The sequence below is a fragment of the Artibeus jamaicensis genome, unplaced genomic scaffold (genome assembly GCF_021234435.1).
Source record: "Artibeus jamaicensis isolate MK-2021 breed Jamaican fruit bat unplaced genomic scaffold, CSHL_Jam_final contig_490, whole genome shotgun sequence".
In the NCBI taxonomy this organism is placed as follows: Eukaryota; Metazoa; Chordata; class Mammalia; order Chiroptera; family Phyllostomidae; genus Artibeus; species Artibeus jamaicensis.
This window is the reverse complement of record NW_026521861.1, coordinates 17,921,507-17,942,516: the sequence shown is the minus strand read 5'-3', so window position 1 is coordinate 17,942,516 and position 21,010 is coordinate 17,921,507. Positions and strand designations below refer to the sequence as shown.

General features: G+C 56.9%; 1 protein-coding gene across 6 annotated transcripts in view; it reads left to right on the top strand.

Annotated features, from left to right (window-relative positions):
* CHST15 (carbohydrate sulfotransferase 15) overlaps positions 1-18,239 on the top strand; it is a 67,962-nt gene extending 49,723 nt beyond the window's left edge. For all 6 annotated transcript variants that reach the window (XM_037159189.2, XM_037159190.2, XM_037159194.2 and 3 more), the window contains 3 exons: positions 12,423-12,579; positions 15,813-15,960; positions 17,376-18,239. In XM_037159189.2, the coding sequence (XP_037015084.2) occupies positions 12,423-12,579; positions 15,813-15,960; positions 17,376-17,566 (496 nt within the window). In that variant the 3' untranslated portion in view covers positions 17,567-18,239. The remainder of the gene's footprint in view (positions 1-12,422; positions 12,580-15,812; positions 15,961-17,375) is intronic.
* The last annotated feature ends 2,771 nt before the right edge of the window (positions 18,240-21,010 follow it).

Here is a 21,010-nt window from a genome sequence, read left to right as displayed (position 1 = left end):
AGGCGTGGCTGTGGCCCTGGTGGTCTGCGGGTTCAGGAGGGAGAATGAGCTCCTGGTGGGAGGGAGGTCCGAGGCTGCTCAGGAGGAGCTGAGGCCGCGCTGGGTTTTGAAGGATGAGTAAGAGTTTGCCGATTAAACAAAGGAGGAAGGTCCAGGGGAAGAAGCATCCTGAGCAGGGAGAACGGAGAGGACAAAGGTCGAGCCTCCGGCTCTGTCCTGGAGTGTGGAGCCAGCTCTTCCGAGGGTCCCTGTCTTTCTGCAGTTCTGATTCTGCCTCTGGGGACCTGAGCACCCGACAGGTGGCCTCGGCACAGGGAGGGGCGGCCTCGGCCGAGGGTCAGACAGCTGAGTGGGAACAGCGCCTGCCCGGCCACCGTCTGCCCCCAGCCCCACATCTCCTCCCTTAAGGAGGCTCGTGGCCCACAAGATGGCCATGACGAGGAGTCATCACGTTCTCCTCTCCTCTTCTTTTACAGAACAAATACTCTATTTATACTGGGAACTGCAAGTTAAGGTTTCTTGCCTTTCTGGTCCTAGACTTCATAGAAATGCGCAGTCAGTTAAAGTGTTTACTGAGCCCCGATCACACGGTGGGCAAGCTTGGGGCTGAGCGTGCAGCCGCCGGCAAACAGCGAGGGCACCCTGGCGCCTGCCCTCTGGGAGCTGCTCGTGATCAGAGTGAGAGGTGTCCACCCTGTCGTGCCGGGTGTCCTGGGGCTGAGGGGAAGGGAGGGCGCATGGCAGCAGCCAGCGTCAGGGAGCTGGCCCCGTGGGGGTCACCTGCTGTGTTCATCATCTGCAGCTGCGGAACAAGTTGTCCAGAAACATGGCAGCTTGGAACAGTTTTCGAGGGTCAGAACCTGGCCCTGCTCTCTCGGGACCTCAAGTTCAGCATCTCGTCTCTCCTGTGGCTGCCGTCAAGGTGTCACCGGGGTTGGGTCTCATCCGAGAGCTGTATGGGGAAAGGATCAGCTTCCCACTCAGCAACCTACTCATGTGGTTGTTGGCAGAATTCAGCTCTTCGAGGGCTGTTTGAAGGGGGGCTCCGTTCTTTGCTGGCTCCTCACTGCCTTGTCCCTGGCTCTTGCCAGTAGTATGTCTATGTGCTTCCTTCCCCAAAGCCAGCCAGGGACAAAGTCCAAAGTCTCCATCCTCCACCATCTGATCACTAGAGGGACAGCCCACCCCCTTTGCCACGTTCTGTTGGTTAGAAGCAAGTGACAAGGTTCAGGCCACACTCAAGAGGAGAGTACAGGGTGTGACTTCCAGAAAGCAGGCATCCTGGGGACCTTCCTGGAAGTTCCCTGCCACCCTGGCTCCGTCCGTCCCATGCCCCCGTCCTCCAGGAACTGGGGCCTTGCAGCCAAGGGAACGCTAATCGCTAACACGGGTCTGGTGTCGGTGACTGACGGCAGCAGCTGTCCTGTTGCTCCTTAAACATTTGTAAGGATGTGTAACAATAGGAATGTCTTCTTTTTAGAAACCTGTGACTCATGGCCTACCCGAAGTCGCTGGCTCGTTTCCCGTCCCGGCCACAAAGGATGATAAATATAGGGTGTTTAGGTCGCTGTTGAAGAAACACGTACTGAAGCCCAAGTTCCCATAGTCTAATTGGGTCCTGGGCCATTAGCCACGTCAGTCAGGCCGTGACCTTGCACTTCAGCGACAGGGAGAGTCCCTGGGTTGCCTAACTGCCAGTGGGATTGGGCCAAATCGTTTATTTCCTTTTACAAAGTGGCTCAGAGTGAAGATGGGGGTGCTTCCATTTCTCAATTTAGATTCCCATTTACCCTTTAGTTCCATCATTGATCAAATGTAGAGGGTTAGAAAATGTTGGCGTTGTTGGCACAATCAAATCGGTCACTCACTCTGCAGCTTCCAGAGAAAGACGTCGGCGGTAAGTCCCCCTCTTTTTCTGGAGGAGAGAGAGGACCCGTGGGGGGGATGGAGCTCGGGGCCCACCCAGCCTTTTTCTGTGTGAGAAATAACGATGATTTAAAATGCAAGTGACGCATTCCTGGGCTAAATTACCCATTTAATGAAAAAGAAGTCCCTAATTACAAGTAGAATTTTTCATTTAATTCGATTCTTAAGTGGAGAATCATCTTCTCAATGCTTCTCCCATCAGCTTCTTGCCTGTTCATTTCTGAGACAGTCGATAGTGTTTGGCCCCACGGTTCAGCGGCTCTGACGGTCCCCGCGAAGTGTGGGGTGGGGCCGCGGCTGGGAGGCGCCCACCCCTCTGACATCGTTCACTGAAGGGACTTTGGGGGGGTTGTCATGCGCCATCTGCTAGGGGTTTTATCGCCTGTATTTTGGTTTTAATTCTGCATGTAGTCAGGATGGGATGGGCAGAAGCAGCTGCCACAGGAGCCTTTGTTTTTTCACGTTTTATGGTTTTGGTTGTGGCGATGGTTATGGTTAGGGTGATGGTGATGAGTCAGAACAGGAGGAAAACTCAGCTCAGGTAGGAGCAAGAACTTGATTTTGACCCAAATGCCTGGAGCCTTGGAACCTGGGGCATTCTTTTCTTCATCTGCTTCTATAAACTGATTTTTGACAGCCACTGGATTGTTGAAATAGCGAGTTTACGATGGTGAACAAGGAGCGAAAGGAATGAGGCCCTTGAGGACAGGCGTTCTGCAGTCGGGCATGCGGACGAAGCGTGAGGAGCAGGGGCCCTGGGCTCCTGGCTTTCACTCCATCGCAGGGTGGGTGCTGGGGTGTGGGGTGTGGGGGTGCTGCGGGTGTGGCCCCGGACCGTGGCAGTAGAGACACCGCCCAGGTGGGAACAGATGGTCTGCACGTAAACCCCGGATCTGCCATTCGCTGGCTGTGTGACCTCAGGCAAGCTACTTAACCTCTTTGTGGCACATTTCCTCGTCGGCGAACTGGGGGAAATAGTCCTACCACTAGGGTTGTGAGAATTAAATGACAAGACAAATGGAAAGTATTATCTAATTATTAGTATTATTATTAGGTCTCCGTAGTTGCAAATAATCATAATGATAAGCAAGCCGAGCTCTCCTGGACATGTGAGATGCAGTATATATGCTGGGGAGTAGAGTCCTCCCGGCTGCCCTCCTGGAGCCTGTCTGGTCGGGGTGGGAACAGCCCTCAGTGAGGTGACCCGGCGTGTAACTGGGTCCCTGCTGCGGCCTGGCTCTGTGCTACGCCCTTCCCAGGCTTTGCCTCCTCTGAGCCTTGCAAGCAGGCGAGAGGGTTGAGGCGATGTGCTCTGTGGGCTCAGGGGGATTAAGGAAACGAAACACAGTCCCCTGGTTAGTAAGTGGCCAGGCTGGGGTGCGATCCCATGTCAGTCTGGCTAAGGAGCAAAGGGTGTCACCCCTGTTGTAGGTGGGGTCCCTGGATGCAGACTCTGAGACAACAACCGTGTGCAGGAGGGTCATCAAGGGTCCATGTGGAACCACCCTGTGAACTCTGGAGCTGGGACGGCCCTTCAGAGTTGTCCCCAGTGAGACATCTGCCACCGCCCAACCCCTGGCTGTGGTCTGCCCTGGGAGACTTGACCTGGCGTGTGGCTGGTCTTCTCAGGGAGAAATTTCTGGGAGGGACTGGACTGTGAGCCAGCAACAGGATGATTTCCCACGTTTGCAAAGGTTTGTGAGCAGTCACGACCCAGTCTGCGCAGGTGCCTAAGCCCAGACTCAGCTCATTCTCCTATCTGCTCATCAGAGAGAGCAAGATGGTAACCCCGGGAAATACCCAGCAGGCATTGCAGGGGCTGAGTGGGATGGAAGCTTGTGGATTCCCACCCACCTCTTGAGAATCTCTCTGGCTACTCAGCCAGTGCTGAGACCCTTCTGCAAACAGCCCAGCGTCTCCAGGCTGAGGCAGGCAGGGTTTTCCCTGGTTTGCAGGAGGATCAGGAAGCGGGTGGTCCCCTGCACAGGTGGATCCATTATTAAGAGAAATGATCTCAAAGGAAAATTAGGAGAACTCCCCTGTGGGCAGCAGCTGGAGCGGGGAGAAAGGCCATTGGAGCATAAAGGTTGTGACAACAGCTACAAATCCATTTCCACTCCCCCAACTGGGTCCAGCACTCACTGTCGCCTTTTCTCTCCAAGCCTTTGGAGGATTCAGAGTTATAAGCTACCGTCTTGAGGAAGATTGTGGCAGAGAGTCTCTAAGCTGCCTCTTCATTTTCTGGTGAATTCAGGCATCTTGCTTCCCGGAAGCTCCCTGCCTGGGTGTCGCTGATACACCTTTATGTGGACCCTGCAGTTGGCACGAGGTCACACGCACGGGCTGAACTGTGAGCCGCCCACTGGCCAGGGGGTGGCCTCAGACCTCGTAGCCAGGGAGAGGTGGCCATGGCCAGGCCAGCTCGGCCTGTGACACCTTCTCTGGAGGCTGTTCAGCATGACCTCCAGGTGAGAGACCGCCTCTTGTTACTGGTGGGAGAAGAGTCGTTATGCCAAGGATTACTGTGCTGAACCCCTTGTTTCTTGGGGAGCATTTATAAAGTCATCAGCAGCCCTGGGTTCCTGTAGGATGGCTGGTGACGGGTGTTCTGCGTGGTGAGGGCCACTGGCAGACACGGCCATTGTTTCTTCATCTGTAGACATTCCGAGGTGAGGCCATGCTGACGGCCAAGGTCGGGCAGTGCATGGTGTCCACTCTGGGCCACCAGGTGCAGTTCAGGGAACAGGACATTGTCACATCAGGGCCAGCTCATGGGGGGGACCCTGGGACCCCAACCTGGCTGTGCTGCTGCCTCAGCCAGGGCGGTGGCCTTGCCTCCCCACCAGACAGCTGCCACCAGGGCCCCTGGATCACTCGGAAGTGCTCTGCGAGCCGCACCAGGCTCGTGGATGAAAGGGCCATTTGGTGTTGCCCCTGGGAGGTTCCGCTTTTCATGCCACGGACGCCTACAGGGGCCCAGGGTTGGATGGTGGGGAAGAAACAAACATGGACCCTGAACTCCACTTGAACTTTAGGGGAAGAGGAGACCACCTCAAAGGGCCCTGTGAACCGGAAGCTTTGCGTCCATTGGAACATTTGGAACATTTTTTATAAAGATTTTATTAAAGATTTTATTTACTTATTTTTAGACAGAGGGGAAGGGAAGGAGAAAGAGAGGGAGAGAAACATCAATGTGTGGTTGCCTCTCATGTGCCCCCCACTGGGGACTTGGCCTGACCCAGGCATGTGCCCTGACTGGGAATTGAACCAGTAACCCTTTGGTTCACGGGCCTGTGCTCAATCCACTGAGCTATACCAGCCAGGGCTCACTGGGACATTTTAAGCCTGAACCTGATGTTCTTATTTGGCAGAAAAGGAGCCTCACCCGTGTCACCCACATGTGTGGTCTCAGGTGACGAGATGTTTGCTCCAGGTGAGCTGGTCTGGCCAGTCCCGCTTCTTTGTCTCCGGCAATGAGATGTTCACGGTGTGTGACTCCGTGGGCAGGGAGCGCCTCCTTCCTTCTCCATTACGTGGACTTTTTTCCTTGTAGGAAGTACATGTGTCTGATCATGATTGATGGCCCCGTATCAGAGCTTGGGAAGTTATCGATCAGTGATTTGAATCTGGATGCCAGCAAATGGAGAAAAATGAGGGGCTGTCTCTATAATCACAGGTGTTACGACCCTCCAGGTGGCCACAGAACCATGCAGTGTCATGTCGGGTGGGGGGGGGTTAATTGGAAGACATGATGTGCTTTCCTCTGGGGGGCTCCAGGCTGAAGAAATGTCACTGTTCACGTGTGTGTTGTTATACCCAGCTAGGAAAATTACAGCTAGGGCATTACCCAACCCTAAATCGGCAGTTCCTGGAACAGGGTAATGAACAAACATCCGGGAACAATTGGGTTTAAAATTCTAGCCAAATAAGGTATCTAACCCGGGCCCGCCAGAAAGTGCCCGCCAGCAGCAGCACCCACCAATCAGGGACCCTCGCCGTTTTTAAATAAGCCAGTAGCTAACCGCCACCTCTGCTTCTGTATGCCTTTGCTTGCTTGCTAGAAAATATAAATACCCAGTAGTCTGTAAGCCAGGCGCGACTTCCATTTTGTAGCTCTGAGTAGCTACGTGACTCTGGTCACAGTTGGGGAAGTTCGCCCCTGCGCAGGAAAATCTTTGGCCATTATCAATTCGGTTCCGGACTCCGAGAGTGTGTATTTACCCGCCGATCATCTACATGTGTCATTGAGAAACTGGCAGCCCTGGAGGGGCACAGAGAAGTAGGGGCTGGTGTGGCCTGGGGCGAGCCAGCCCGGGAGTGGTCAGCTGCACCCCTCTGTCCACCACTTCAGCACCTGCCACCCGATTTTCCCTCCAAGCATGGGTCTCTGAGATGTCCCATTTGAGGAGCAGTGACTGGAAGAGATGTCACAGCTCAAGGCTGCCAAGGGCCTGCACTTGTCTGACTTGAACTTGACCCTGCAGCCTGTGTTTCATGTACCTAGTGGGCTTTGGGATCTGCCTGAGTTCCGACATCAGCCCCTCCAGGAACAGACGGGTTAAGACCAACAGCTTCAGGGTGATGCAAACGTTAGGGAAATAGACAATGGCGGTGGTCATGCTACTGAACTGGTCCCATTAAAAGGCTGAATTTTATGGTATATGGGGTATGTCTTAACTCAAAAATGTTACAAAGAAACATGTTGCAAAAGGAGGAGAAACCATCCTGGGGAGAGGTCTCTCCAAACACGTGGCGCCCGAGCTGGAACTGCAGAGTCCCTGCCGGTGGATGGGTGTGAGGGGCCTCCCAGCGAGTCCTGGGGTCCCAGTGGACACCCAGACCCCAACCGGCCGCTCTGATGTCCCAGATGCCCGGTGCCGTGTTCCACTAATGCGCTTGCTGCTTCCGGCCATGGCAGCGATGTCCCTCGTGTTTATCCTGCCTGCTTGTTCGCGGCTCTGTTATTACACGTCGTAATTGCTTTTGTCTCCTGTAACTTATTAGGTAGTTCTGTAACCAAATTGCCTTTTCCTTCTAAACCACTCTGCACCTAAAGCAGTGAAAACATCAAACAAAACCCAAAACGTAGCGGCTCAGGTGGCTAACATCCCCTCTAGCTAACCCTGTATTTGGCTCTTCCTGAGACTGAGAAGCTGGGGGTTACATCCCCTTGGACCAGTGGGCTTTGGGCCGGGGTGTGCTCAGGTCCCAACCCCGAGATCCCTGGGCCGTGTGACCTTGGCAATATTCTTAATCCTCTAAACGTCAGTCTTCTCGTAAGCCAGGCTGATGAATGTTGGCGTGCGGCTCAGGGGGTCATTGTGAACGAGGATGGAGGGCCTGGAGAGGGACAGCCCCCCATAACCACAGGCCCACATCAAGGGTGGACACTGAGGATTTGGGGCGCTGGGCCTGTAAGCACTCACAGGAGCCTGGCCTGGAGGAGGGGCCCACGGAGCCACGCTGCCCCCGTTCTCGTGGTGGTCTGTACACCCACCTCTGCGCACACAGCCTCAGAGCCACGCCTGTCGGTGCCGATGAACGAACTCAGTCATGGCCATGGGCAACCTTCCACATTTTACATGTGGTGACTTCAAACTCTGCTGGTGGCTACTTTTTTGTCCCTGTGGGGAGAGGTGTGGTCCCTTCTAGAGACACCAGGTTGGGGAGGTCCCCCAACGCACACGTCCACTCTCACCCTTCAGGAGAGCTGGGCCCTGGGACCCCGCCGTGCCCCCAGGACCCCACTGCACCCTTGGGACCCTGCTGCGCTCAGCAGAGATGCTCAGGAACGTGGCCGGGCATGCCGGCTCAGCCCGCCACCCCTCAAGGAGCCTTCTAAAATAACTGCAGCACAGAAGGCCCCGGATGCGTTTGGACTTATATTTGGAATTGCTCTTGGAAACAGTCTAGGCCAAATGTAACACCCATCTGTTCGGGATGGTTTCCGAGTAAGAAAATGAGGTGGTTCGGCAGGAGCCCCAGACTCGGGGCTGGCTAGGTGTCAGGGTCCGAGGGCCCTCACTCTGCCCAGGGCCTCATCCCCTCCAGCCCGGGGGGGCTCCTGCTGCTGGGGTCACTCACTTCATGCTGGACTGCCCCAGCTGAGACAGTTTCCCTTGAATCGAACCAGCCTTTCTTCCTGAACCTTCCATTGACTGGGCCGTCCTTCAGGGGTATGGGGCCGATCTCCCAGCTCTGGAGAGGCGCCCTTCACCGGCTGGAGCCGCCCTTCTCCCTCACTGTGGCTCCCCACACCTACCTGCCAGGTGTGTGTGGCAGAGGGACACCCTCCCACACTCTGTGCCTGGCCTCTGTTAATGCATCCTGAGGCTGCATCAGTGCGCCTGCGGCCCCGTGACGATTTGTTATGAGTTTGTGCCAACTAAACCCTTAGTGTGCTCTCCCCGGGGGCCTCTCCCCCAGCTTCATCATCCGCTTCATCATCGCATCGTTGATTTGAAAGACAAAACATCGACGTCTGTGTTTATGTCTGTACGTCTGAACTTCGATGAGTTGCCTGCCCCAGGTGTTGGAGTCATGTGGATACTTATCCTTGATACGTTTGCCATTCTTGGTATTTTCGGAATAGTTTTAACCCATCAATGCAATGGCTCTCACTCATTCCAGGCCATCACCGACTCTTTCCCCCCAGAGGGTAGTTGTGGGGAAATCCTGGCATTGTTAATGGCACACAGTCTTATAAAGCATTAACCTAATTCTACCAGGGGGCCCCAACATGCCCCCTGGAAACAAGAGCTTGTGTTTTGCTTTTGCCCTCCTCCCTGTGTCCCTGTGGAAAGCTGGCCATGTGGTCATGGCCCCCTGCACAGTCAGGGTTCCTGCTGGGCTCAGGGTGGGAGAGAGGTGCCAACCAGGACAGCTCCGCAGTCTTTCTGTGAATTTGGGTTTCGAATCCCTGTGGCTCTCCCAGGTTCTGCTGCACCAATGACTGTAAACTTGGTGGTGGCTCAAGACAACAGAAATATGTTCTTCCATAGTTCCCAAGTCCCACGCCGAGGTGTCAGCAAGGTCGGAGGCTCTGAGGGTGTGTTCCGTGCATCTCCCCGGCTTCCGGTGGCTTCCGACCGTCCTTGGCGGTCCCTGTCTCCAGTCCCTGCCTCTGTCATCGCATGGTCTCCTCCCCACGTGCTGTGTCCCCTCCTCTTCTTGGGAGGACACCAGTCACTGGGTTTAGGGCCACCCTACATCCAGGACGATCTCATCTGAAGACGTACAACATAATGACACCTGCAAAGACCCTATTTCCAAGTCAGAACCCATTCCTAGGACAGGGGAGAGGACTTGGGCATATCTGTTGGGGACTCCACAGAATCCACCTGGGAGGCGGCCATCACCTCAGTGAATGAAGCTCCTGTTCAGACCTTTGCTGATAAAGTGGGGCGTGAAGGACTTGTCCCTACAGACACGCACCCCAGCATGAGGTGGCTTTAGGGAAGCCCGAGGTCCACTGCCCGCTCCGTGGGCAGATCCAGGGTCCCCGGGGCAACCGAGGTACCAGGGACACTGGGCCTCATTCTGGCCTGGTCTGAAAGGCCGTGAACCTGACTCAGAGCAGGTGGAGTCCTGAGTTCATTCGCAGCCCCTCAAACAGATGCAGATGAGTCGTCTCAGCCGAGTGGAGCTCGGCTTCCCTGGTTGAAACACTGGGCACGTCCCAGCTTTTCCCCCGAAGTCCTTCTTGGTCTCCAAAGAATTGTGTGGGATCAGCAGATTCTTCACAAAGTTACTTTATTTAAAGTAGAGGCAGCTTTAGGGATTCTTGTTTTATTTATGAGCCAAATGTCTACAAGAAATGCTATTACCACAAAATAAACTCTCTGTATGGAAAGCTTAAGTTTTGGGTGGTGATTTATATGATGGAATTCCAGTTCCCCCGAAGAGTGCAGATAGCTCTGTGGGAGTGCCTGGTAGGGATTCTGGACTTGGATTTCCTGTGAAAAACAGATTCTGGGTCCTGTCTGCCATGGCTCAGTTCGTGGAGTGTCGTCCTGCCAAGCAAAGGGGCGCCAGTTTGATTCCCGGTCGGGGCACACGCCTGGACTGCGGGCTGGGTCTTCAGTGGCAGGGCCTGTGAGGGGCAATTGACTGATATTTCTTTCTCACATCCGTGTTTTTCTCCCTCTCTTTCTCCCTCCCTTTCCCTTGCTCTGAAAATTAAAAAAAAAAAAAGAAATAAAAACAGATTTCGACGACAGTTTTACAGGCATCTGTCTGGTACCTTGTTACGGGCATCCTTCCTGGGTCGAGTCACCCCGGCAGGACCGGCATCCATGGTGCGAGCCGGAAGTGTGCCCAGCCGTGCCGTTGCCCTCGGCCAGCACAGCGGAACTGCACCTTGGGGCCCATGCACATATGATTTGGGCGTCCGTCCATCAGCCTCTGAGGTCCTGCTAACTCTAACTGACCTGCAGTGACAGGCATTGTGTTTCCGAATCGATGGGTGTCTTGTTGTCAGAGAGGCAAGACGGCAGGGCTGGTGTTGGGGACACTAAGGGCAGGTGCGTGGAGTGCCAACACTGTGCTTGGGGAGCACAGGTCTGGGGGGGACCCACTCCCCAGTCCCCGAGCCTCTCTAATGGCCCCTCTGGAAGCGAATGCCCCTGGAGCAGTTGTCTGACCAGCCAAGGTGGACAAAGCCCCTTCTAGGGTGTTTGGATTCAAGACGATCTGTGGGCAGATTGCAAGCATCCAGTGACCCCCTCAGAGTGGCCCCCGTGGGCACTGGCTGCGGCTGATTTCTGTAGGGCTGTGTCACAGGGCTGTGTCACAGCGCCGTGCCAGGGCCCTCGGGGAAGGAGATGGGGTCCCTGAGAAGCGATCGATGTTCTCATGACTAGTGAACCTTTGTAGCCTACTCTGACTGTTGCTAGATGTAAGGGGTGCCAGACAAGGACCATCTGCCGCTGACCTGTGCAAGGGCGCTGGGCGGTTTCCGCAGGAGTGGATGTGGCCCGGGGCTGGGGACGACGCAGGTGCTGGGGACGGCGGAGGTGCTGGGCGCAGTGGGCCGACTACGTGTCACGTCCCCACACGTGTGGGGACGCACGGCAATAAGATGGGCTGAGTTGCCTTCAATGGAAAGAGAGGAGCCAAGTCGGGGAAGCTGGGGAAGCAGAGTATGTAGCCGAGGGGGGAGAGAAGCCTGGCACGTGGGGCCTGGGGCCCGTCCGGTCAGCCCTGGCTCTCCGTGGCGGCCGGGTGCCGTGTGTGCCAAGGGTGTCAGGCACAGCGGGGGTGCATTAAAAGGCACAAGACAGAGCAAAGTGGGGGGTTTCGAATACCAAAACAGGGATAAGAATTTAACTCTTTTTACAGCCAGAAACTGGGAGAACAAAGTGAGGAAACTCGCAACTGGGCAGGTCTGTGAGAGGAAAAAAATCACTGGGTGGCAATGGGTTAACGTTCCGTTTGGCTGCAGGACGCTCTCTTCTCTGCTTTTATGGGTATTCAGAACTCCCCGTCATTAAACGATCAGAAAAGGTCCACAGTAACAGATACGTCATCAGATGCCGTCGATGCATCTGTGTTTCTAAAAATATTAACTAGGCAGGTACGGGCTGGAGTGTGCATGGAAAATTTCTGGGAGGATATTTAAGAAACAAGTAACGAAGGTGGCCCTGGGGAACCTAGCAGGCTTCTTCCTGCAGGCATCACCAGGGGTGGGGGAGGGCAAGGAGCCCATCAGATGGGGAGGGCAGGGGCGGGGTTTGGCTCACTCTGGGCGAGGCAAAGACGGACACCCAAGTCCACCAGCTGAGGCCTAGTGGAGAGGAAGGTTCGGAGGAGCCGGAGCAGTTTGGTCAGGCAGAGCCCGTCAGCTCCTGTGTGCAGCATTGCCTCACACGCGTGGTGGGGTCTGCAGGAAGAGGTCTGCGCGTGGTGAGCATACAGGCCTCCAGGTGTGTGCACGCCTGGGCGTGTCCGTGCGTTGTGTTAAAAAGTAGGTCCCTATCCATCCAGAGAGACACGTTTTGTAATGTTCTTTTTAATGTTCAAGTGCCTGTGGAGAGGGCCGGGAATTTCGGGCAGAATTGTCGTGTTTCGAGAGCCACAGATGTTCTCATTCATTTTGCCTCCGACAGAGGAGGGAGAATCCGGAAGAAGCATAAGATTTGTGGCCTCTTTCTGTTGTACAATTTCGGTAATCTGGTGTTGTTTTGAGTTCTCGGTTACTGTGACAACAGCCATGGACTGAAGGGGCAGGAAAGAACAAAGGAGGACACCAGTGGCGGTTTGTCTGGGGCACCTACAGACGGGTCCAGGAGAGCCGGGGTGGCCCTAGGGGGGTGGAAGGGAGGGGGCAGGAAGGGCAGTGGGGAGGGGCTGGTCTGCAAGGGAACAAAGAGAAATGCCGGCATTTTGATGGAAGAAACTGGATCAGGTCATTCGCGCTGATTTCCACTGTTACTCTCTCCTAGTAGTGTGATTTCCTGTTCTCGCGTGGTAGACACACCTGTCCGTTTTATTCACAGGTTGTACTCCGACTATCTCTACTTTGCAAGTTCGAACAAGTCTGCAGACGACTTCCACGACAAAGTGACAGAGGCCCTGCAGCTGTTCGAGAGCTGCATGCTGGACTACTCCTTGCGCTCCTGCGTCTACAACAACACCCTCAGCAACGCCCTGCCTGTGCGTACCCCGGACGCCTCGCCCCACGACGGGCGGGCAGCTTTGTGGTGACTGTGCCACTGGTCGTGCATGGGGATTTTAGCATATAAACATGGAGAGGCATTTTAATGTGGGATGGACTCCCCCCCCACCCGCCCCAGCCTTTGAGCTGATGGCTAATCAAAAACAAATATGCATGGGTGTGTAAGTGTGAAAAACGGCGGGGCCCTGTCAGCTGGCGCCCCGCCTTCTTCCCTGCTGATCTCCCAGTGAGCAGGCTCTCTCCTCGGTCTGAGGGAGAGGGGGGTGCTGTTGGGAAGATTAGCATTTAGCCAGCTTTGAGAACACACCGTGCAATTAGGATCGGCAGACGTGCGGACGCCCAGCTCTCAAGCTGTCTTCGTATTCTCTCCAATGGCTGGTTGTTTTGTTGGTTGAAAAAATTACCCACCCAGGACTTCCAATGCCTCTTTGACAGGGTCTCGATGGAAAAATATTCTCTTTTCTTTTCTCTTGTTTGCCTTTAGGAATGTAGTTGTACATTTTTGTATAGCTGTACAGAAATTTTTTTTAAATGCCAGAGAAGCTGGGAACGGTGAATTCGGCAGGTTTTAGCTAAGGGATGTCCCGCCCCCCGGGCAGCATGCTGGCTTGTCCTAGGCACTTTTCTGGCAGGTCCGGTGCAGCCAGTGAGCCTTCTCCTGTGAGGCCAACGCCACCTGCTTGGGATGTGGTTCACAGGCCTTGCTCTGCGGGTCATGTCATGTGGGAAGGCACGGACAGATCTGCTTGAGGCGGAGGCCTGGAACCCCAACAGGTGTGTGGGGTTCAAGGTCAACAGGTTTTATGCCCTCCTCCTTGTAATCAAGGCCACCCATGGGGAGGCAGGCACAGCAGGCTGCCTTGCTGGAGGTCCTAGTTCAGCGGGGAAGCGGCAACAAGGGCACAGGTAACCACAGGATTCGTGTGGGGGTGCAGGACAGGAAGAGTGGTCCTCGGGGCTGGACAGTGGTGTGGGTTCAGCCCCCAGGTCGGGCATTTACTAGCTGTGTGACTCTGGGAAGTTGTCTTGGCCTCCCTGAGATGCATCGCTTCACTGAAGTGGGTGTGTTAATACCAGTTTACCAGGCTGCTGTGCCACTTAAGGAAGGATTGATGGGTTATTGACGTGTGGGAGAGGAAAACCATGTCTGGCCCGGGCCCTGTGACTTAGACTGACAAGCAGACTGGCGAGAGAAATGTCCTGTCACCCAGAGCCAGGTCAGGGACAGGCTGCCACTACCTTACACAGTCCCATCCTGTCACAAACACCTAGCTCCTGTCCTTCTAGAAACTTCTCCAGTAGCAGAGGCTGGCTCTCTGGAAGAGATAAAGCTTATCAGCTCAGAGAGGATTGAAAAGCTCTGCAAAGCTGATGACTTAACAAGAGGATGTTCTCCTGGGGGTCCCTCGGTTGGAGGCTGCAGGTCCGCCTTCTCGGTGGCTGTGCCCTGCGTGAGGTCTCTTTGCGCACAGCCTGGGGGCCGGAGGCAGCTGATGAGTTTGGGGGCGGCTTACCTTCCGATTGTTTTTCTTCCTCTGTGGATCCCCACGCAGTTAGAGGAGTGATGAAAGGGGGACGGTGGCCTCCCCTGTGGTGTCCCGTCGTCTGCCTGGCTGTTGCCGGGTGCTCAGCAGTTCCGCAGCGAGGCCGAGGAACTGGGGCCCGCGGCTGCCCGCAGGATGGGACAGGGAAGAGCCGTGGTCCCCGCCCTTGAGAAGCGCAAGGTGGAGCCAGGAAGGAAAGGAAGTGTGATGCCGAAGTGTGTCAGCCTCAAGGCCTGAGTGGGGAGGCGGGGCCTGGGGAGCTGGGCCTGCAGGCCCCTCCCTGGATTTCCACACAGGGTGACCAGGCAGGCTCAGCACAAGGGCCCCGCGTTCAGGGACGAAATGGGACTGTAAGTCAGGTGACAGTGCCAGGCAGGTGTTGATGGGGCACTGAACTAGCCAAGGTGGGTGGACTAGAGGGAGGCAAAGGGGAGACGGGAATGGTGCAGGGGCCCTGAGTCCCTGGGGTGAGGGTTAGGAGGAGGGGCTTCTCGTGGGAGGGGAGGGGCTGCTCTTTCTTGGAGCTTTGCCCAGAGCCTAGGGCCAGCTGCAAAGTTAGCAGGGATACCCCGAGACTGCTGTCACTCTTGACAGCATTTGTAAGTGGTGGGGGTCCCCCAGACCACCCCCAGGTTCAGGGAGGAATCATAGCACACACCAGGTAGAGGCTGTAGTCATGGTTACGGCTCTCAACAGGGAAAGGACACAGATTGAAATCAGCCAAGGGAAAGAGCACTCGGTGGGTGTGTCCAAACTTGCAGTTTCTGCTGTCCCCTGAGGCAAGCGCAGTGTGAAGGCCTCCCCGCCTCCGGGTGTGACCAGGACTCACAGTGCTGCTGACCGGGGAGGCCCGCCGAGGCCTTCAGTGTCCAGAGTCCTCGCTGGGGCCCCATAACATACTGCCCCGGGGATGGCTGTCCATCTCTAGTCCCTCCTGGAGGTCAGGCTGATACCGAGTGGTGCAAAGGCCCTGTCAAAACACACGGAGTTGGACTGGCCAGCGGCCAGGTCCCCCCACTGAGCAAAGACCCTCACATCAGGCAGGACGTCCTGGGTGGCCCAGAGGTCACCTCCAGGAGCTGGAGACAGAGGCCAGGCCTCTCTCTGGGTGAGGTTAATTCTTCAGTAGCCAGGCTTGCTGTTTGACACGAGGGATGGCCCAGGAGGAGGACAAGGACTGTCCCCCAGCCCCCAACTTGTGCACACATTCAAATGTGCACACACCCTCACGGGCCTGGAGGCCTGCGCGGCCAAGGCGGCAGCGGCTCCCTCACCCGGCTTGTCTTTGAGGGGTTTGTAGGTGTTTTTCGCGGCCGTTGTGTGCTGGGCACAGGAGCAGAGACAGCCGGGATATTGTGCAAAGAATATTTGTGCCTGTGGGGGCTCCTCCACTGGCCTCTTCATCGCAGTCCTCACTGTGAAATGTGTCGCGGGGCTGCTGACAGGGCCATCATGAGGATGATGTGCCACCCTAAGTGGGAGTCTGCACAGGAGGCCAGAACGCGTGGCATTTGATGTCTGGTGTCTGAAGACAGCTGTCTGCTAGGATCAGCCAGTCTTTGGGGCTGGTTTATAAGGATGTGCCATGACACTTGGGGGAAAGTGCCACATGGTGCGGGGGGCAGGGTTGCTCCTGGGGTAACGCCCGCCCCCTTCTCCGGTCCTAGGTGCGGCTGCAGGTGGGGCTGTACGCTGTGTATCTCCTGGACTGGCTCACCGTGTTCAGGAAAGAACAGTTCCTGGTCCTTCGCCTGGAAGACCACGCCTCCAACGTCAAGCACACCATGCACCGGGTCTTCCAATTTCTCAACCTCGGTACGAGCATCGCCGGACTGGAGTGCCACGCGTGCGGGACACTCGTGGGGTCACAGGCAGACTCTGTGAGCCAGGCAGGGCCGGCGGAGCTGGGAGGCCGCTCCGCCTCTGTCTGTGAGCCACCAGCTGCTCTCTGGGCCTGTGGGCGGTGTGTCTGTGGGGGGTCCCTGGGGAGGAACTGACGTCCCCTCATCTGGGAGCCTGCCATCCACTGGAGGGAGGGGACACACTGTGGCTCAAATACCTGGCAGGATGATGGGGATGGTTAGTGTGGTCACAATGGGTGTATCCAGGTGACTCGGGGTCCCAGCTGCTGAAGGGACCGTGGAGGGAAATAGTTCGTGAACTGAGCCTTGGGGGTGGACTGCATGTTGGGGGGTGGCAGGGACCGTCCTGCCGAGGCCCTGGGGCCTGTGGGAGGCATCGCATTGTCTCAAGTATTGGGGGACCCCTGGGATTCGAGCCATGGGCTGGGTGCAGGCTGCTGGGCCTGGCTCCCGGGCCTCTGGGGCCCAGACATCCGTTTGGGCCCTGCCGGGACGAGGGACCCTTCTGTCGTCTGACTTTCTCCCTCCCACTTCCGGAGAGCAGGTGCTGAAATGGGCCTGGACCACCTTCTTCGAAGGCCGAGGCCCACTTTTCTTTGGTCTGGCTCCCTGCAGACTTGAGCACGAGCAAGCTTGTCTTTAGTCCCCAAGATGCTCGATTAGGCCAGTTCTGCTCCTTCCGTTCCACACGCTGGAGGCTGTGGCCAGACCCCGAGAGCCTGGGGCAAGGAGGCCTGGGCAGTGAACTGGTGGCGAGTGATGCTGGTGTGGGGCTCACGGTCCCGAGGGCCGGGGCGGAGGTGCAGCCTCGGGCGGCAGTCCTGCTGGCTTGCTCCCAGGTGGGGTTCAGCCGGTGGGGTCTCTGGGCATAGACAGCCCTCCTCCCCCCCCTCCCTGCGGCCACTTCACAGCAAGACACAGGGTGAGCTAGGGCCCTGCCGTGGTCCCCTGTGCAGCCCGAAGTAGGTGTGACAGTGGGCTGGTGAGTCGGAAAATCTGCACACAACTGTGCCTGGCTGGTTGTGCAGGGGCCTGGGGACCAGCTGATGGCCGCCATGGGAGCCCACACTGGTGGGCAGTGGGGAGAAAGCCAGGCGGGGAGGTTCCCGGAGGTGGCAGCTTGAAGTGCCAGGGCACCTCCCGGGGGGGCACCGAACACCGGCCGTGAAGCCTGCGGCTTTGGAATAATGCTCCATCTACGGTCCACCCTCAGCAGCTCCCTGGTGGGTCCGGCCCAGGAGTTCGATCACCAGACACGTTCTGGGGTGGGAGTGGGGGGGGGTTCCCATTTCAGCCTGCAGCACAGCTGGGATTTCTGCAGCCCGCCCTTGCCTCCCGCCTCACAGGCCTCTTCTCTTCCCCTTCCAGGGCCCTTAAGTGAGAAACAAGAGGCCTTGATGACCAAGAGCCCCGCGTCCAACGCCCGGCGTCCCGAGGACCGGAGCCTGGGGCCCATGTGGCCGGTCACGCAGAGGATCCTGCAGGACTTCTACGAGCCTTTCAACGCCAGGCTGGCGCAGGTCCTGGCCGACGAGGCGTTCACCTGGAAGAAGACGTGAGGCCGGCTCCCACCGCTGGCCTGGGTTTGCTGTCACCGCGATTTATAAGCCTCTTTCTGAGGGGGACCACTGTACTCAGAGTGAGGAGAGAGCCTGAATTCGAGGCTTCTTTCCCTCCCAGGCTCTTGTTTATCATGACCGTCCAGAATTTCCTTTGTGACCTTGAACAGCCAGCTCCAACCCTCTCGACGCCCCTCTGCCCGAGGCTGCCAGAAGCCCCCCTGCTGGACAGATTGCCCTCTGTTCCTGGCCGGGGGCCCCTGCTCCTGGGGTGAGGCTGGTGAGCACCGCTCCGGGAGCTGGGAGGGGACCCCCTGGCCTGACACTGGACTGTTCTGGGGTCCAGCCGAGCGTGCTCGGGGTCATGCCGTGGGGCCCGCCAGCGCTCCCCCCTCACATCCAGTTCTGGAACACTCTGTGGATCAGTACTCACCTGGCAGGGATGGAAGTGTTTTCATCCCCTGCACTGCCTTTTATTCCACAGTCAGCCCTTCATTCCCTTCAGAGATAAACCCTGTTGCCTCTCGGACCACCTCCCATTCTGTTTTCATGGACTTAGGTTTCATGTAGAGAGTTAAACAGGCTCTCCTGCCTCTTTAGAAGTGTGCTCCAGAGCTTGTTTGGTTTATAATTGGAATAGCATTTGATTTGTAGCTGAAGGGGTGACTGAGCAACTTCAAGGCGCTGAAAGGTTCCTGGACATCTGGGGAGCCAGACCCGTCCTGCGCACAAGGCCATGGAACCGGGGGAACTTGAAGTTTCGGTCTGGCCGCCCCGGCCTCCCTTGCTCTGCCTCCCCTTGGGTGAGCCCGTGGCCCCTCCCTGCTCCGCCACACCTGGCAGCGGCCCTGACTCCATCCACAGATGACAAGATGCCCCTGTCCTGACTCAGAAACACAACGCATGAGCTGCCCTGGGGCCTAGTGTGGCATGCTGGGATTCTGTAGGGACCTTGCTGGGCCACCTGGCAGCTTGCTATCTCCATGGATGGGCTAATGGTTTGTCATTTCCTGGAGCTGATGGACAAAGACTGACGGAGGACCCTCAGCACACAGCCCCAGGTGGGAACCGTTGATGCTGTGTGCTCACGTGTTGTCGGGGGAGCTTCCCAAGAACGAACCAGAGCTCCCACTCACGGTCCTGGACACCGAGTCGGAAACTGTCGACAGCCTCACACCCATCGGCACTCGCAGGTGCGAGGACTGGCCAGCCTCCAGCCACAGCCCTCGCCTTTCTGCCGTCGCAGGTGGGACGCACCACCCGTCCAAGGGCGTGCGGAGGGCTCTCGGTGTGGGCACAGCCCGGGTCTTTCCGCTACTGAAGGAGCTGTGTGTCCTCAACACCCGCTTTCAGGGACAGCCCCCTGCCCTTCCATCACAGTCGGCACTTGGAGCACATGCGTGCACTGGGGAACATCACGTCAGCGTGTGTGTGTGTATTTGCAGCACGGTGTGTGTGTGCGTGCGTGTGGGGGAGGGAGGGTGCATTTTCTGAGTGGGTTCCCTTCCGTTCTGTGGGTGACGAGGCCGCTCGCTCTGGACACAGCCCTTTCACGGATCGGCGTCTCTGCCAGCTAACTTGTCATTTTCACTGTGTATGTTGCTGTCCCGCCCCCGCCGTAACTACAGGGGACTTTTCTTACATACTCCTATGCATGCGAGTGACATGCAGCCTCATTCTGCTTCTTACAGAAGTATCACGGACGGTGTTATTTCCAATATTATTTGGTTTATTAGACAGGTCCTTTTATACACGCCGGCCAGCCCATTCTGTGCCCGCCGGTGCCACCAAGGCGCAGTTTCTGTCCAGGGGCCCTTCTCCGAGGGCGGATGCCCCTGCTCTCTCTTGCCCGAGGCTCGAGCTTGTCAACGGCGGAGTGGGGGGCCCTGAACCTGTCACCCAAAACCTAAGGGAAGTGGAGTGTTTCTCCCAACCTGGTCTTCAAGAGACGCTGTGTTCTGCGAAGCCGTGCGTGGGACTGGACTGGGCTGTTTGCCCTTCACCCCGTGAGCTGGAGCAGTGACCTGCAGTTATGCTGAGCTTTTATCACTATTTACCAGAATTAAATGTGCGCCCCGTGGCGGGTGCCCGAGCACGCAGGGCCTTGCTTGCTGTCACGAGCCCTCATGGTGGGTTCTCTCTCCGCGGCGTCCCCGGTGTGTGCAGGAGTCGCGGAAGGGGGTTCAACATCTTACCCGCACGCGGTGTTCACCTTCTCTGTGAAGGCAACCTACTCCCTTTGGTGACGGGTGAGAGAGAGACAAGGCCCCGGAGGGAAGGGCTGAGATGTGACCAGGGACGCCCCGTGCGGGGCTGCAGGAGGGGAGAGTCTGGGTGTGGGGTCCGGCCCTGACCACCGGCAGGCCTACTGCTGTCTTCAGACGTTTGGATTCAAAGGTCCAGTGACCTTTGGCCCCAGCCTCGAGCTCCAGGGATGGCTTTGGGAGCTGACCTCTCACCTCCCTTTCGTGGGTCATGCCTGATGGTCCCAGGCTGAGCTCGACTCTGTGACTTGGGTCCTGTCCCTGCTCCTGAAGCCCCTCCCTGTCCCCAGACCTCCCAGCCTTGGTGGCACCCTGCTCCCCTCCATGCCCCTCATTTGCAAAGCTGCTGCGTCAGCTCTCGGGTGGTCACAGCAGAAGTGGACGGGCTGCCCCTGGGCTCAGCCTTGCCCGAGGGTTGCAAAGGCACCAAGTGGACGTGTTCCAGGTGGGAAATGGACAAACAGTCAAACTGACGTTTTGGCAAATATTTTCTGAACATCTACTTTGCACGAGGCCCTGGGCATTGGGATGGGGGGACGGTTCGCTGGCTCATTTGCTGATTCCTTGGGCAGTTCTCCCACCCGGTATTCACGCCGTGCCGACCGGGAGAGGCGATGGGAGAGGGGTGTTCTCCAAGTGTCAGTAATTACAGAGTAAACTGGGCATGTTGGGAAACTGGAGAATCCTCCCTAACCACGTACACACTTCTTAAACATTTTACTTAAAACATTTAAGGCTCATTAATTTGTCTTTTGATCAAAGGGCCAAAGCCTCTTCCCTGAGTGTGAGTGTGCAGGTGGGGTGATTCTGGGGCAGCTTGGAGGCGTCAGTTTTGGTTTTGGGTTTTGGTTTTCGGAGGGCCTGAGAGTGGGAACCACCCGCCAAGCTGCCTGAGACGGTCCCCCATGGCCTGGGTGGTGGGCGCCCCACGGAATTTCCTCCATCTGTGCTCGCACTTTCAGAGACCTCCTGCCTGGCCTTCAGAGTGTGGCTCGTTAGTTTGTGTCGGTGGTCCTCGAAGGGTGGTCTGGGGGTGCTGGGGACCCTCCAGACCTTTGGGGAGATCCACCCGTCACAGCCATGTCCAGGGGACGGTGTCCAGGGGCCACAGCCTGTCCAACCTTGTGTCTGTGCATTCGTGGTTTTTAAAGTCTCTTGGCTGCACTTTTGAATACAGTGT